General features: G+C 41.7%; 1 protein-coding gene across 2 annotated transcripts in view; it reads right to left on the reverse strand.

The window, feature by feature from the left end:
- Positions 1 to 10,822, reverse strand: part of slc7a8 (solute carrier family 7 member 8) — a 34,725-nt gene extending 23,903 nt beyond the window's left edge. Inside the window, exons 1-2 of one of the 2 annotated variants that reach the window (NM_203652.1) lie at positions 10,614 to 10,822; positions 5,750 to 5,970 (exon numbers count right to left, since the gene is read on the reverse strand). In NM_203652.1, the coding sequence (NP_988983.1) occupies positions 5,750 to 5,900 (151 nt within the window). In that variant the 5' untranslated portion in view covers positions 5,901 to 5,970; positions 10,614 to 10,822. Of the gene's footprint in view, positions 1 to 5,749; positions 5,971 to 7,941; positions 8,040 to 10,613 lie in introns of those variants that run through there. The other variant, XM_031897008.1, reaches the window with a different exon arrangement.
- Between the last annotated feature and the right edge of the window lie 6,462 nt (positions 10,823 to 17,284).

The raw sequence follows: 17,284 nt of genomic DNA on the forward strand, positions 1-17,284 counted from the left end.
TGTAAAAGGCTGGCATCTTTTTATATTAATGTAACATTACAGACTAAATAAGCTAAGAAAGCAACTTTACAAAGCTTTACAATACAAAACTCTCATCCATACACTAATAAGTGCTTACTTTCACCAGAGAGGGCAAAGAACTATTTCTTGATAATCACATGCGATAAGCTGAAAAATGGTTTCTCGTGCATTTAAGGCCTTGCAATCAGATACATAAGTGACTAACAAGACTTTGTACTGATACAGCATCTTAAAGGAAAGAGTGTTTTTGAACTTTTGCTCGAAGAATAGACTTTAGGATCCCAAAAGCTTGCAATGTAAAATGTAAATCGCCGGTGGGATGGCATACGTGGTGCTGCGATTTCCCTGAAATCACGGAAGTTGTCTTGAGACAACAGCGATTTACATTTTCGCCGGTGGGATGGCATTTTGGGGAGATTAGTCGCCCGCAAACAGGGAGATTTGTCGCGGGCGACTAATCTCCCTGTGTGCCAGAGCCCTTAGATGTGTGATGTTTCAACCATGGCCACCCAGTTGGCAGTTGTTACTCAGAAATACTATAAGGTAATGGCAAACAAAGAGTTTTGCCTCATGGTAAAACTGGAAAGACAGAATAGTTAGAACTGGCTCCATGTGAGATGAAAAGTGCCTTGGCTGTTATTATAAGCACTTTGTAACTTACCCCTATAGTATCCCATGATTTCACTTATAGGCAAAGAGAGCAAGGTGTTGCACTGGTCAATGTATATATTCATGGTCTATAGTTTGCTACCCTTAGTACTCAAGGGTTATCGGAATTAGCCTAAAAAGTGATAGCTTGCAATATTTTTAATTGACCTTTAGTAAGCAGACCCCTATGGTTTGCTACATATTAAAAGTTGCAATTCTTTTAATCTGTACGTAGGATCAGTGACCTCTATGGGAGATGTCTAGGATGCCTCTGCTCTGTATCTCTCGTTCACATGACCTTATCACTCTCTGGGCCATATCAATTAACAATTCATTTTTATCAGACTACTACCAGTTACAGAATGAAATCAAAGTTCATCTCTACTGTGTGATCTAGCAGTTTTGCTTAGCAAAATTATCATCTAATCATCTGACTTGACACAGTTCCTTCTGCTACTTCTACTTTTTCTACTAATTCTGCAGAGTCTGAACTTATCACGTTTCTGCTTTGATTTCTCTAAACAGGGAGATGAATGCTGGGGGTGTATTTTAGGGTCCTTAGTTCACACTGCCTCATTTACCGCAGCATGTCTTACACAACCCTCTACAACAGTGCTGTCCAACTTCTGTTGTACCGAGGGCCGGAATTTTTCCGACCTACGTGGTGGAGGGCCGATAATGGAAGCCAGTTTTGACCACTACCCTTTTTGAAACCGCACCCACTTGAAACCACACCCATGTTATCACATGACCATACCCATATTAATGGTTGTAGTACAGCAAAAACCTGCCATACTCTGCCTGCCCTACCCTGCCTGTGTGTGCCATACTCTGCCTTCCCTACCCTGCCTGTGTGTGCCACACTCTGCCTTCCCTACCCTGCCTGTGTGCCATACTTTCACTGTGTGTGCCATTCTTGGCTGGTTTGTGCCATACTTGGCCTGTGTGTGCCATACTCTGCCTTCCCTACCCTGCCTGTGTGTGCCATACTCTGCCTGCCCTACCCTGCCTGTGTGTGCCATACTCTGCCTTCCCTACCCTGCCTGCGTGTGCCATACTTTCACTGTGTTTGTCATTCTTGGCTGGTTTGTGCCATACTTGGCCTGTGTGTGCCATACTCTGCCTTCCCTACCCTGCCTGTGTGTGCCATACTCTGCCTGCACTACCCTGCCTGTGTGTGCCATACTCTGCCTTCCCTACCCTGCCTGCGTGTGCCATACTTTCACTGTGTTTGTCATTCTTGGCTGGTTTGTGCCATACTTGGCCTGTGTGTGCCATACTCTGCCTTCCCTACCCTGCCTGTGTGTGCCATACTCTGCCTGCCCTACCCTGCCTGTGTGTGCCATACTCTGCCTTCCCTACCCTGCCTGCGTGTGCCATACTTTCACTGTGTTTGTCATTCTTGGCTGGTTTGTGCCATACTTGGCCTGTGTGTGCCATACTCTGCCTGCCCTACCCTGCCTGTGTGTGCCATATTCTGCTTGCCCTATGATGCCTGTGTGTATGGCACGCACACACAGCCTACAGTGACACAATGCTAGCACTGCTCCTACAGTCTGCACAGTAACTATATATTAAAAAACTTTTTAATTGAAGTACCACCTCAGTATATGTTCTTTTTGTAGTGTGCAGGGATTATTTGTGGGTTTCTACTGCTCCGGAGGTGTGAACATGGGAACAATGTGGGTGATTACAGCCTGAGCCTGAGGTGTGAACACTGCAGGGGGTGAACAATGCAGAGATTAAAAGGTGTGAACAACACAGGGGATTACATATTTAAACAATACAGCCTGATTACAGCCTGAATCTGAGGTGAGAACCATGCAGGGGGGGCAGTTAATCACAGTACTGATACCATTTAAAACTTACACAAGAGTAAGCCATCAAAGCAGCCAGACAGGTGGGGGGCCACACAGAGGGGGGTCGAGGGCCGCATGCTGCCCGCGGGCCGCCAGTTGGACAGCACTGCTCTACAACATGAAAAGTGTGGCCAGCAGATGATGTAGAGCACACATTACCACTTTTCTAAAAATTACCAATAAACAATACAACAAAAAAATACAACAAACAATAACAGACAAATAGATTTTAACAACCAGGTCACATGACTACATATGTAGGCCCAAGTGGTCATCGGTTATCAGGTTCTTCTGTCTGGCTCCTTTCCAAATAACTGTTTGATTACAAGTAGATTTTAACAGGGAAATTGTACAGGTTTTGTCTCATGAGTGATTGTCTGCTAATTTAATTTCCCTTTGTACCCCATACTATTTAACATTTATATTTACTGGTGTAGTGGGTACATACCTTGGTGAATAAAATGCAGGACATCACTGAAAACCTACAGTTGTAGTCAACTTTTAAATATCAGAACTCTTTGATCAGAGAAGGGGCATGTACTAAACCAGTGATTCCTAACCAGTGGCTCAGGAGCAACATGTTGCTCCCCAACCCCTTGGATGTTGCTCCCAGTGGCCTCAAAGCAGGTGCTTATTTTTGAATTCCTGGCTTGGAGGCAAGTTTTGGTTGCATAAAAACCAGGTGTACTGCCAAACAGAGTCTCCTTTAGGCTGCCAGTCAACATAGGGGCTACCAAAGAGCCAATCACAACCCATATTTGGCACCCAAGGAACCATTTTTATGGTTAAGTTGCTCCCCAACTGTTTTTTACATTTGAATGTGGCTCATGGGTAAAAAAAGGTTGGGGACCTCTGGACTAAACATACTTAAAAACTCATTGTTGGTCTATCTCTTTGGTTTTCATAGAATGTATTTAACACATTTTAGACAATAATGTTATCAGCAGTGATTGAGGCAGGTTAAATGAAGGCTAATGCTAATGCTAAATGAGGGTTGGTTCATATAGCTTCTGGCCCTTATTGTCACTTCTTGTTCACAGCTTGCATTGAGACATAACAGGATTAGTGGGACTCCTGGCACAGCTAGCAACAGTAATCCAACTTCATTATTCCCAGAGAACAATATACTTATCTGTTTCAGGGCAAAGTATGTAAATGTTCCTTAAACACCATGTCCAAATCACGCACTGACAAAATCTTGTAAAAATTAGTTCCTAAAGCTGGCCATACACGCACCGATAATATAGTACGAAACCTCATTCGGTGTGTATGGCAACTCGGTGAGGCAACCGATATCACAGAAGGCTGCAGATATCGGTCGACTCGCTGATCGGGCGGGTTAAAAGTTTTTGATTGGTGCCATTGAAGGCGCCTGAGCAAAATCTGCCTTCAGGGCTGAATCGACAGAAGGAGGTAGAAATCCTATTGTTTCTACCTCCATATCTGACAATTCAGCCCTGAATGTTAGTGGAGGGTTGGAACGATCTTTAGTGCGACCATCGAAAATCGCCACGTGTGTGGCCAGCTTAAGTATTGAGACTAAATACAGTAACAAAAACCTAAAACTGACACAAACTGTTTCCATCAGGCTCATAGCATACAAGGTGTAGTCTGCGCCTGCATTTGGGCCTGAAAATCGCTTTGCTCCCTCACCATTAAAAGCACACATTTCAGCGTTCCAAGCCAGCTGTGGCATGAAGATTCAATTCTTACAAGTGACATGTAGAGATAAAGGGCCTGAGGTTATAAAGGTTTGGCACTGGGTTCTGACTGGTATTCTGTCTGGCTCTGGAATTTCAAGTACACAAAGGTGCAAACAGCCCCACAGCAGACCAATAAATAGTGACTCTCTATGGAATCTTACAGTAGCAAGAATCTACAGATTACCAGTCCAGAAATGTCATGCCATGAAATGTTCCAGTAATGCATTAACCCAATGGTCCCCAACCAGTAGCTTGTGAGCAACATGTTGCTCCCCAGCCCCTTGGATGTTGCTCCCAGTGGCCTTAAAGCAGGTGCATATTTTTTAATTCTTGGCTTGGAGGCTGTTTTGGTTGCATAAAAACCAGATGTACTGACAAACAGAACATCCTTTAGGCATTCAGTCTATATAGGAGCCACCAAATAGCTAATCACAGCCCTTATTTGTCACCCCAGGAACATTTTTTTATGCATGTGTTGCTCCCCAAGTCTTTTTACATTTGAATGTGGCTCACGGGTAAAAAAGGTTGGGGATCCCTGCATTAACCTATCCCATCTGGATGTGCCATGGGCCTGAAAAACCAAACAGATTGAAAAATGCAACACGTGCCTTATGTTTTCTTTACAACAGAAATACTGTGTCTTTATTGCAGTGCATTCTGAGTTTTCAAAAGGACAAATAAGTAAACACTTTGGGTAAATGATTTTTAGTCAGTTTCTTTTTTCATGTTACTGGTTCTTTAATAGCTTACCTGCATAGATCATAAAAATACAAAATCTTTCCATTTTCTTGTTTGATCTATGCTGTACTGCATGTTGTTTGGCATCATGTGTGGCACAACAAGGGAAGGGGGTTAAATCCTCTCATCAGAGCTTGTTAAGCTCATACTATATTAAAAACAAGTATTATTTTGCGAGATCCTTCTCCACTGGATGTTTGACATGATACAGCCCAACAGTGTGACCAGGCACAGTTTTGTATGGAGCAATTTCTAGCTGTGGTGCCTCACTGAGTGCAGCCATATTGATGCACACTCATGTACATACCATGCTAGAAGACACGAAGGACAAGAAACTTGTAGTCTATTTAAGCTGCAGCTGAGTCCAGACTGACCAATAAGATTCACTGCTAAATTTGCAGCACTATGGTCTTCCAAGTAAAATACACTAAAATTGCCACTACGGCAGCACTAGACTGTTTGTTGTCTGGGATGTTACTTAATAGGGAATGTTGCAAAATGACCTTTCAAGTAATGTATAATTGTTTTCCACTACTATAAATGGCCAGAAGGCAAAGTAAACAAATAGGTGAATAGGTAACTAACTATTCAAGTTTATTTTAAGGCTCAAGATGCAGCTATGTTGAATGTAAATAAAATGTGTTATAAACCAAACAAACTCTAATATAAATCATTAATGTTGTATCTTGCTAAGCTTTAACCAAGCTAGATGTGAATGTGCAAAATGATAGCATTTTATATGATTTGCTAAAATGGTAATAGTAAGTTTGCATGACTCACCTACTATAATGCCACAGGCGCTCACCAACCCAATCTCTTTCTTCAGAGCCACACCACCATCTTCCCCAGAGCTTGAACCTGAGCCAGAGTCCTGTCCCTTTTCCTCTGGGATCTTCTCAGCACTGGTGCGCAATCTTGCACCTTCCGCCATCTTTACGACCCAAAGACAATATAGCAGACAATGGGAAATAAACTGCTATAAACACCCTTGCTTCCAACACCTGTGTAAGGGAAAATTAAGCTTTGTTAGAAGCTTCACATATCTAGGGTTATTTTGTTCCGCTGTTTCAGAGGCTGCAATTCAAGCGCTACAAGAGAGCAACATTTCTTCTTAAACTCAGGCTTTATGTTGTTGATACAAGTATTCTCTGGGGATTCTGGTAGACTAAAACAAAAGAACAGTTTATAGATACAAATGTTTGATGTATGATGTTGTTGGGTACTTGAATGGCACAGCTGGAGCCATTTTTATACGATGACATAGTTCAGTTAGATAAACTCAACTGTAGTACCCCCTTACAGGCTTTTACTCGGGTAAAATTACTACAGGTATGGAATCCCTTATCCGGAAACCCGTTATCCAGAAAGTTCCAAATTAAGGAAAGGTCATCTCCCATATACTCCATTAAAAGCAAATAATTCTAATTTTTAAAAATGATTTCCCCTTTCTCTGTAATAAAACAGTACCTTGTACTTGATCCTAGGTAGAAAGTTAACTGTGCAAGCACAAAAAACATATATACACACAGAGCAATAATGCATACATATGGAACACATATAAATTCATATATGGTGAATTGGAAGTTCAGAAAGGTAGTATGACACTTATGTAAGAGGGTACATTTCATTATACAGCAGTATTTGTATACACAGTGTTTTTTTTATACAGTACAGTAATAGTACTGACAGAAGAAATCAAGATTTCAATAAATAAAAGTAAATGCAGCTACGAAGCTTAAGTGGCAAATGTTAGGAGATGTAAGAGGATGTATATGCCTGCCCTGTAATGCTAACAATATATATATTAATTATATATATTTTATATATAAAAGAGAGAGTGGAGCACACCCTATTAAAACACAAATGCCTTGGGTGCTGGCAAAATGAGGAGATATAAGGACAGAGAGCCACACACACAAGGACTTAGCAATTAGTGAAAAACATTTTAATGAAAAAAAACCAAAGTTTCGCGCACTAAATGTACTCTTCTTCAGGGACAATATATATATATATTGTTAGCACTACAGGGCAGGCATATACATATATATATTGTTAGCACTACAGGGCAGGCATATACATATATATATTGTTAGCACTACAGGGCAGGCATATACATCCTCTTACATCTCCTAACATTTCCCACTTAATCTTCGTAGCTGCATTTATTTTTATTTATTGTAAACTTGACTTCTTCTCTCAGTGGGTAATAGACAACAATAATAGGGTTCACCAGTGTAGAAATATAGTAAATATGTGAAGAAAGCACAGTAGCTCTCCATAAACGGGGCACAGGAAATCTTTAAAATATGTATTATTAGGCTAATTTATCAACACTGGCACATTTACCCATGGGCAATAACCCATAGCAACCAATCTGCGAATTACTGTTTTTCAACCAGCGGCAGGAAAAACAAAATAAATGCAACAATTTGGTTGCCATGTGTTACTGCCCACTAGCAAATCTGCCCAGTGTTGACATATGACCCCCACTAGCGGTTAAACCTTCTTGTCATTTTTACACAGAGAGACCTTCCAGTCATTGAATCTGTGAGTAGCTATATTGCACATAGTCTGAAAGACAAGATAACTACAAATTCAAACTGAAATTGTATCTGGCAGCTTTAAGCTACCATCTGGTTGCTAGGGTCACTGACTCTACTGACAACATGTAGTGGCTTAAAAGAAAAATTGAGTAAAGAAGATATGGTATGAATATAAGACTATACCCATAATATAAGACCAGTTAAATTCAATGGCTAACTAACCCTAGTTGCCTGGAACAATTTTAAATTCCAGTTTATGTACATGCAGAATAGAAATTGAAGTAGTTAAAAATATAGAAAAAACACAAAATAATATCAAATTCAATATCAAAAGCTGCTTGGACAAGAAAAGCTGATTTCACTGTAGGGTACAAATATTTTTAGACCAGCCCAGTGAATTTCTAAAGCAGCACTCCAACACCATCTTACCTGCAGTCTCCAGACTTCCCTCATTAGACATACACATTTGGTTGAAGTCAGCAAATGAGCAGATCTCCCAATATCGTGCTAATTTGATCATTTGGCTCTAGGGCAAAATGACTGAATTAAAAAGGCGGACAGAGGCGCTGTCGGACCAAGGACCACATCAACAAGCCAAGGCGTTCCCCAATCCAACATATAATCAAACTTGCCCAACTGAGATCTGGCCAATTTTAGACCAGTTGTCAGTTTTGTACACCCATCGAGCATGCCGCCGAATCAGTCTAAAAGTCTCAAATTGGCATCTAAAATCTGCCCTAAAATCTGCAAGTCTAATTGGAAGGCTAAATTTACTAGGGTAGGTGTAAGATATTGGCAACCTTCAATGAAATACAAACCATTTTGACACCCCCCCCCTCCCCCCAGTGGCATTCATTTTCCTTGCCCTATAACTGAGGTTAATATTTTGGATGACTTGGTATAATTTTTTCTTATTATTTTTAACTATTAATTTAATTATGTTGCAGTTTATCCAAAAGGCAAAGTTTGCAGATTTTTCTGGGCCCAATAGTGGAAAGAATCCTTCTCAACTTCCAAAATGATAATCGGCTTTTCTTTGGATCAACATTCTATCCATATTTCAGAAATTTCAGAACCCAGAGTTTCCGGATAAACTTTATGTTGTAACTATTAAGGTCACCTATATTCTTACATGGTTTAATAGCAATTTTTTATTCAAAGGATGCTTACATCATACATTAAATGGTTTAGGAACAATGCACAAAATTGTCTTATATAGTTGAGAATCAAAAAAACCTACATAAGGTGTACAACTCATAAATGATATGTACAGCAATACAAACTTGTACTATACTAACAAGGCAAAAGTGTTTCCCAAGGGATATAATGAGATACCAAATGGCAGGTTGTTTTCAGTGCTCAGCTAGAGAAGTCAAGTATTTGGTTATCATACACAAGATAACTGAATAATGGTGCACAGTGATGTAATCACTTATATTAGGTAATTGGTGATGTCACTTGTGTCATCATGACTCACTGAAACTTGAGTACACTGCATTCTACAACATGGTATGCCCTATGATGTAAAATACAATGACATTGAAAGTTCTCTTGGAAAATGTCTCTGCTAGCTACTACTCCCTTAAATACAATGTTGTCTGGGTTCAGCAGCGCTGCATTCATGTGGTGGTAGTACATGGCTGTCCCCTTGGACACCCCTTAGATTGCACATCATTTAGACATGCCATGCACAGAGCATCAATGAGACTGTACTTACTGCAAGCCTATGGCTTTTTTGCATCCACAGCAACGTGCCTAGTACTAGATTTAGCATGAGGGCTCATTCACATACATAAGTGCAGTCACAGTCCCTGCAACTTCCCTGGAGTCAACTTTTACTAAAGGTACTCGCGGCAACATGTGCTCATTGAACTTCTGCATAGTTGTTGTACTACTCAGTTCTTCCTGCCTTCTGTTCAGAATTGAGTGCTGTTTGTACCTAAAGAATTGAGCACAGATGTCACTCACACGGGGAACACCGAGAATGACGTCAAATGGAAATGCGTGCAGTTTTGTCTAATTTGCAATGAAATGTGCACACAATTGTGTTAATTTTGGTGAATCTGACGCAAATGCAGTAGGTGCAACACAACTGCACTCGGCACATACCCCTTTTTAAGACCTCAATCTAAATTGTACTGAGCTCACAGCACTTTCAGAAGTAAATTAAGTGTTCCAGCACTTAAGCTGGCCATACAGGTTAAGATTTTTCTCTCCCTAACGAACAATTTCAGTGCGATCCGACAAATCCGTCAAATTATCATATGGTTAGTGGGCACCGAACGATCAAACATTTAGCAATTTTTCATCCGACATCGGTCTGAAAATTGGGCAGGTTTAATAGTTTTCGTCATTAGCAATGAAATTCGCCCACTGTCCAACTGTTTGCCGGACCAAGCAGGTCATTTTCCTAGCTTCAACTAGACAATATTGCTTCAAATGTTAGCTTTTGTTGATGGGCAAATCATACTTTTAAACAGTCGTTTCAGGATAAGCTTGGTTCTATGATAACTAAAAGATCTTTTAAAAATTTTAATGTGTATGGCCAGCTTTACACTCAACAGTGTCTCTGTGGGGTTACCATGACCCTAAAATAACAAGGCACAAATGTGATCTTGGTCATATTCCCCGCCATAGACATGGATGCATGTATGTGCAATTTCTAGCATCCTCTGTTATGTGCCAGTAAGAGCAAGGTCTTAGTCACCTTCATTATTTAGTTTAGAATGAATTTTATTTATAAGTAAATGTCACATGAATCAGGGTGACCTAGATTAAACAGCATGGTCAAATCTCTGCTTTGTGAACCCTGCTTTATGACATTCTGGGAAAGTTTCTGATATAGTATAAGAATAGATTTATCAATAGATACAGAGCAATACAGCAATGTACATACCACAGAATAATAACAATATACAATACAGAACATGTAATGTACAGTGGGAGCTACTGAGAGTCTAACGTAATGAGATATAAAATATAAATACAGAAAGCAATAAATGATTCTTCCACACTGCTGTATCATAATTACAAGCTAAACCCAGCCAATCTGCCCCTTGACGTGCGACCCCAGTACCACACCCGGTGACCCCATTTCTCACCCGATCCGGTGTTCTGCGTCCTCTTTCAGGATTGTCTCCGCATCTCCTGTGTGACTAGTGGCAGCTTTAGTGCATCTCTTGTCCAGCAGGAAAAGGCTGGTGTGTGTGTCAGGGCAGTGCTATGGCCAGTTCCTCTATATGTGTGTGTTTTCTTATCTCCCACACAGCCTGTTTATCTGTTCTGCGCACCTGATCACACCACCACCCAGTCTCCTTCCTCTGTTCAAAACGCTCAGTCGAAGCCTTTATATCGCTGCCGCTCAGCTCCTCCCTCTGGCCGTACAGTGTGTTCCTACCCACAGGGTTTCTCTTGCAGATAAACACGCAGAAGGGGGGACATTGCTGTGTTCTACTTCCTTGTGTAGGGAATCCTTTATTGTTTCCCATTTTGCGTATTATTAAGCACAAATTACATCACTCCCAGTAATTACAGTGTGTTTTTCTTCTTGCTCCACTGAGTTGGTACAGACTGATGTGTCACAGTAATGTCTATCTGCAGTATTAGTAAAATGCCCCTAAGGAACAGTCTGTATGACTGTCCCGAAAAAGTTGCTGCTCTAATATATAAAAGTAAATAATAATTATAATGTTACTTTAATCTATATTACAATACACATCCTTGTAAATGTTTTTCTTACAATCAAGGTTATATCCCGTTCTGGCGTCAGAACATAACGCTTCTAACTTAAGGGCTGTGAGTTATCGCCACGCGGCAAATCTCCCTTGTCGCGGGCGACTAATCTGCCCGAAATGCCATCCCACAGGCTAGCATGTAAATCACCGGTGGGATGGCATATGCCGCACTGCGATTTGCCGAAATCGGCATAGTTGCCTTGAGAGGAAACTTCGGTGATTTTGATACCGCGTATGCCATCCCACCGGCGATTTACATTCTAGCCGGTGGGATGGCATTTCGGGCAGATTAGTCACCCGCGACAAGGGAGATTTGACGCGTGGTGACTAATCTCCCTGTCTTTCACAGCCCTAAAGAGACAGCTCCATTGCTAGTTGTCACGATGCTGTGTCCACAGCAAGGCTGACATCTGCTGCTTTGTCACTAGGCACAAAGGCATTCATGGCTGCTAGGTATGTTGCAGCTCTTGCATTGTAGGGTGAAGACACATGAAGCTACTTAGTAGCAGCAATTGTTGTGGCCAGAAAATACCCTGCCATAGACAGTACTGAGAATTGCCTCTGCTAAAACACACATAGAGACAATTATCTGTAAATGATCAGCAGGGTCAGACTTGGCCGGGAAAAAACCCGGTGGGCCCCAGCCCTGGCGGGCCCCGGCAGCCCAAACCTGATCCCTGTTGCTGCTTCCCCTGGCCGCCAATGTCCTCCCCTGATTCTGGCAATTCCATAGGTAATCAAGCTACTTGTTCCAGTTTCCTGATCTGTTCAGTATCTCTCCTGCCTTCCTGTATTCTGTTTCCAGCCTTTCCAAGTCGGCCACTGTGTCTACTGACTTGTTCCAAGACTAAAGGTCCCCATACACGGGCTGATTGTAGCTGCCAATATCGGTCACTTGGACCGATTCGGCAGCTTATGGGCCCGTGTAGGGGCAGAAACATCAGCCATAACCAAACAATATCTGGCTTGAAATTGCCCAGATATCAATCAGGCAGGTTAAAAGATTCAGCTTATTGGGCACCTCTAAAGTGGCCATACAAATCAGGGCTTATTTATGTCAGCAAGTGCAGTGGGCATTGCAGCATTTTTTCCCAGAATCCCAGCATCATTGCTGTGGCAAGTGGCGATGAGCTTGGCACAATTTTGCTGAAGTCGCCAAAGTTGCCGCAGCGCCGCATATGCCACCTCACCGACGATTTACATTCTAGCATTGTGGGGAGATTAGTCGCCCGCGACAACGGAGATTTGTTGCGCAGCGACTAATCTCCCCATCTGTCACGGCCCTTAAGGTGCCCATACACTATAAGATCCGCTCGCTTGGCGATGTTGCCATGCAAGCGGATCTTCACCCGATATCCCCACCTACGGGTGGGCGATATCGGGTAGCAAGGGACTTGAAAAAAAAATAATCCGATCGTTTGGCCCTGGGGCCAAACAATCGGATTACATTTGAGCTTATGGGGCAGTCGGTTCGGGGACCGCATCAACGAGCCGATGCGGTCCCCGATCCGACCGGATTTTCTAACCTGGCCGATCGAGATCTGGCCAATTTCAGGCCAGATATCGGTCGGCCAGGCAGCTCTGTTCTGCCCATACACGGGCCGATTAGCTGCCAAATCGGTCCAAGGGACCGATATCGGCAGCTATAGTCGGCCCGTGTATGGGCACCTTTAGGGTGAAGACACTTGTCGTAGCTACTAAAATAGACAATGCTGATAAATTACTGATAGTTGTCTCTACCTGTGTTTTAGCAGAGCTAATGCTCAGTATTGTCTACGTCAAGGTTTATTTTTAAGCACCGTGACAGACAGGGAGATTAGTTGCCGGCATAGTCGGCTCCGAAATCGCCAAAGTTTTCTCTCAATTGCCGCGCCGAGTATGCCATCCCACCGGCATTACATTCTAGCCGGTGGGATGGCATTATGGGGAGATTAGTCGCCCGCGACAAGGGAGAATTGTAGCGGACGAGTAATCTCCCCGTCTGTCACGGCCCTAAGTTTAGTAACCGTGAAAAAAAAGTTGCTTCTACTAAGTTGCTTTGTGTGTCTTCACCCTTATGCATGCTCAGATGGTCAGGTAGTATGATTGAATTTGGTCAAACTGATGACCAAGTCTGAGCATGAATGGTTATCTTATGTTTGTATAAGCTCAGTACATGACCCATACTGTGTGTCAGTCTCCCTTGGATCAGTTATCTTCTCAGTGTAGCAGATACCAAGATTACCATATAGAAATACAAAAGCAGCTGCCTGACTGAGGTTTTTAAATCACACACAAAAATACCATGGATTCCCAGCACATAAATTAACAAAACAGAGGGAAACAAAGGGAGGAACCACTCTCCAGGAGCACCAAATTCTCTAGGAGCATTTTGGGGTCATTTCTTCACTGGAGCTGCATTTGTGGGTCTGATATTGTTCCGCTCTTTGTTATGCTCAATTGGTTCGGGTCCATTGTTTGCTTTTCTAAGACTGATTATGAATCTATTTTGGCATTTCAGCAGTACCATTTTTATTTTTCTTGGCCCTGTAAAAGATCTCACATACCACAAAGAATAAAGCTCTCCATACACCCCATAGAGCTTCCAGGATTTTATTCTTCACAATTTTGGAAATTGGATATATCTTTTATTATCGCTGCAGTTAGAACATTATAGCAGAGAGCCACGCCAATATCCATAGATCCACTCACAATACACACGGCACCCGCCTATTTTTCTCACATATTACTGTTTAATTGTAGCATTTGTTTTTTTTTAAGCGTAATCCTTTTTTTGTACAATGTAAAAGCCAATGAACTGAGGCTAGTAAAGAAAAAAATCATTAGGGAAATAAATGAAGATAAATTTATGGCTCATTGACATGCAGTCAGGAACTGGTTAAAGAGCAGGGCAAACTGGGTCATTAAACACTGTGCTTGTGCCTGAATGAAACCAAAAAGCACTGAGAGGTGCTGTGCGTGGGTGAATGTTTTTTTTCTGCAGTTGATTCATGGGATTCTGTTTAATATACAAACAGCCACATTCTATAAGGGTCTGAGATGTCAAGCAGAGCACACAGCACAGTGGAGGAGGGGTGCACAGATACACATAACCAGTCCAACAATAGACGAATCCTGCAAAACAAACAGATACCAGAAAATGGTGAAAAACTGCACAAATTACTGATGTGCAACTAGGATCAAATAGATTAGCATTATTATTTGCTTGATTAATTTATATAGTGCTGACATATTACCATATATTTTTAGAACAGTATATAAATATACTGTACAAGTATATGTATACTAGTAATGCCAATATCCTCCAGACTACCCAATCACATCAGTGCATGTATGTCCAATTTCGGTTTGAGCATGGTTAAGATAATAATTGGTAGTTTTAAATGACTAATCTACACGTTCTGAATCTCACCACATTTCTATTGATGAATCAATAAAGTGATAATTTTGCTTATTGAGTAAACAAATGCAATGGTAAAAGGACAAAATATCAATGCAGTTTGACATTTTTTGTATCCACAGGGCTTATTTGGGCACCAGCATGCACCTGCTACGTGAATAGTTTTACACACTCAATTGTGTATAATTCAGCCTGTGCAGTACAGCGTGTCTGAGGGCAGAACATGCAAAAGAAACCCTGTAAGCTTTATTTTGCTCTATTGCATAGGGGTAATTTGTATGTTTGATATATACATGTATGCATTGCCTGCAAATTTGTGTACAGCTGTAGTATAGATGAACAGATTCTGAAAGGCTTGGCCTTAAGTATTTTTAAGTATTTTTTTTACTGCTGTGATAAGTATAACAACACATTTTTGTGGCGTGTAATGGGTAAAAAAAAAAAGGGACCAATAATTAAAGATTTGCCCTAGGACAATCAGTGCATCAAAGTGGCCCTACTACATGAGACATTTAATGACAGAACATAGGTCACACTGGAATTCTCTAACTCAGATGGGACCTCATAAGTGGAGGAGGGAGGGAGAGGGTGTTGTGCAATTTGCAATCAAACAACAGGGTATATTGAACCACACCACAGGGTTAATACTCACAAATTCGACTGAGGTAGTAGTTAGAGCAGGGTACTTCACAAGTTGAACAAGGTACTTCAGTCAGTGCCAGATTTCTGTTTAGGGTGCCCAGAGGCCGCCCCCATTCTCCAACCCCCCCCCCCCTCAGGATCGTGAGCATGCGCATCCTTTTAGCTCACTTAAGGAGCACTGGGGACAGGACTCACTGAATGTTTCTGTGCATCCTGTCCTAGTGCTCCATATGTGAGCAAAATTTATGTGTGGCTGGGTGGCATGCCACCCCTAAATTTATGTCGCCCTAGGCCTTTGTGGCCTTGCCTCAAATCCGGGCCTGACTTCAGTACTGTGGCCCCTTCCTTTTAGGTCAGTTATGTCTAAGGGAGAGCTACCTCCAGCTATAGATCCTTGGCGGAGAACAAGGCTGCTTTTTCTAGGTGGTCTGATGTACTCCTGACAAAGCTAGTCCTTTAATCTGACTAACCTCATTCACAGGGTCCTTCCTCAACATTTACTAGAAAGGTTGTCTCTCCAGGGCAGAACTCTTTACTGGGCTTTATTGACAACAGGCTCCCTAGACACATCCGCCTAGAGAGAGGATGGAAGACCATGACAGGAAGTGGTCACTAACCACTGGTCTAATAACACAAATACATAAATAAATAATGTAGCTTAGATACATAGGCTTCTGCCTAATAACTAGGAAAAAGCACTTGTAGGGAATTTACAGGATAGTTAACCCTACATGTGAAATAAAAATCACCACAAAAATAAATAAAACCAACAAGAAATATCTGTTTTATAAGAACAACTATAGACAGAGAATAAGAAAGACTTAGGCTAATGTCACATTTAAGGGCTCATTTACAATTGCAGCCACATACGAGGTTGCGTCCAAACACACTTGCATGGTCACACACTCACCCACTCACATACTCAGTCTGTTCTGAAGAATTGTGCACAAGTATGAATGTGAATGTGATGGTAATTCCAGGATTCCCACTACAGGGTGCAATAGGTGCAGCAGATTTGCATGGGGAAAGGAGGATATTGCAGAGAGCGGCGCAGGGGAAAGGTCCACTTCCCTGGTGAGCCCCATAGAAATCCACTATTATGCTGCCAGGAGACATTTTTTTAGAACATTTAAGGGGTCATGAGCCATGAGCTGTATATAGGGGTGGCAGATTTGCACATAACGAATCACATGCAAATTATATTTTAATTCCGAATGGCAGAAAGGACCCAATTGTATCCATTTTGTAAAAACATGTGAACATAAATGCACATATTTTAATGCATTAGATACAATTGCAGCAGGTTCAAATCCTTGTGGGCCCCCCCCCAAAAAACACTGCATTTTGGGTACAAAAAATACTAAATTGCATCCAACAGTGTTTCTTCACTGGTGGAAAAATCATTTCCAAAACACCTGTAACTACTCTCTGCGCCTCTCATTGACTTCAATGGGACTCTTCTGCCTAAAAATGCTCAACATTGAATTTACAGGAGCAAAAGCCTCATGCTAATGCATTTCTGTATGGATTCCACTGAAGCCTATGGGAGACAGCGATAGGAGGCAGAAGCTTCCATGTGACATTTGCCTTAGGGAAAATTAGCCTTTCCAAAAAGTCTTCTAATCAAAGTTTTCTATTGGTTGGTTACCCCAACAAAAATTTTACCCTCCTCCCAACAACAGCCCTGCCTTTTATCTAGGTATTTTGTGGGCTGTCTTAAGTTCTGTGCTTCTTTTAACAAACGTGTTGCCATGGCTATTGCAGAGGTGGAGCAGGCTAGCAGCAAGAAACAATACCCTATCACTAAAGTAATACCAGATCAGGCATACCAAGATGTTATGTAGAAATAAAAGACTTGACAAACACATAGGCGCATATTTTTCAGAAGGTAAAGCTATTGATTGCCATTGTCTGCCAGATTGAAATTCCACCACTACTTTTTGGGGACATATTTAGGGTCAAAGTGAGAGAAAAATCCCATACAATTCCATACAGA

This window comes from Xenopus tropicalis, chromosome 1, assembly GCF_000004195.4.
Source record: "Xenopus tropicalis strain Nigerian chromosome 1, UCB_Xtro_10.0, whole genome shotgun sequence".
NCBI lineage: Eukaryota > Metazoa > Chordata > Amphibia > Anura > Pipidae > Xenopus > Xenopus tropicalis.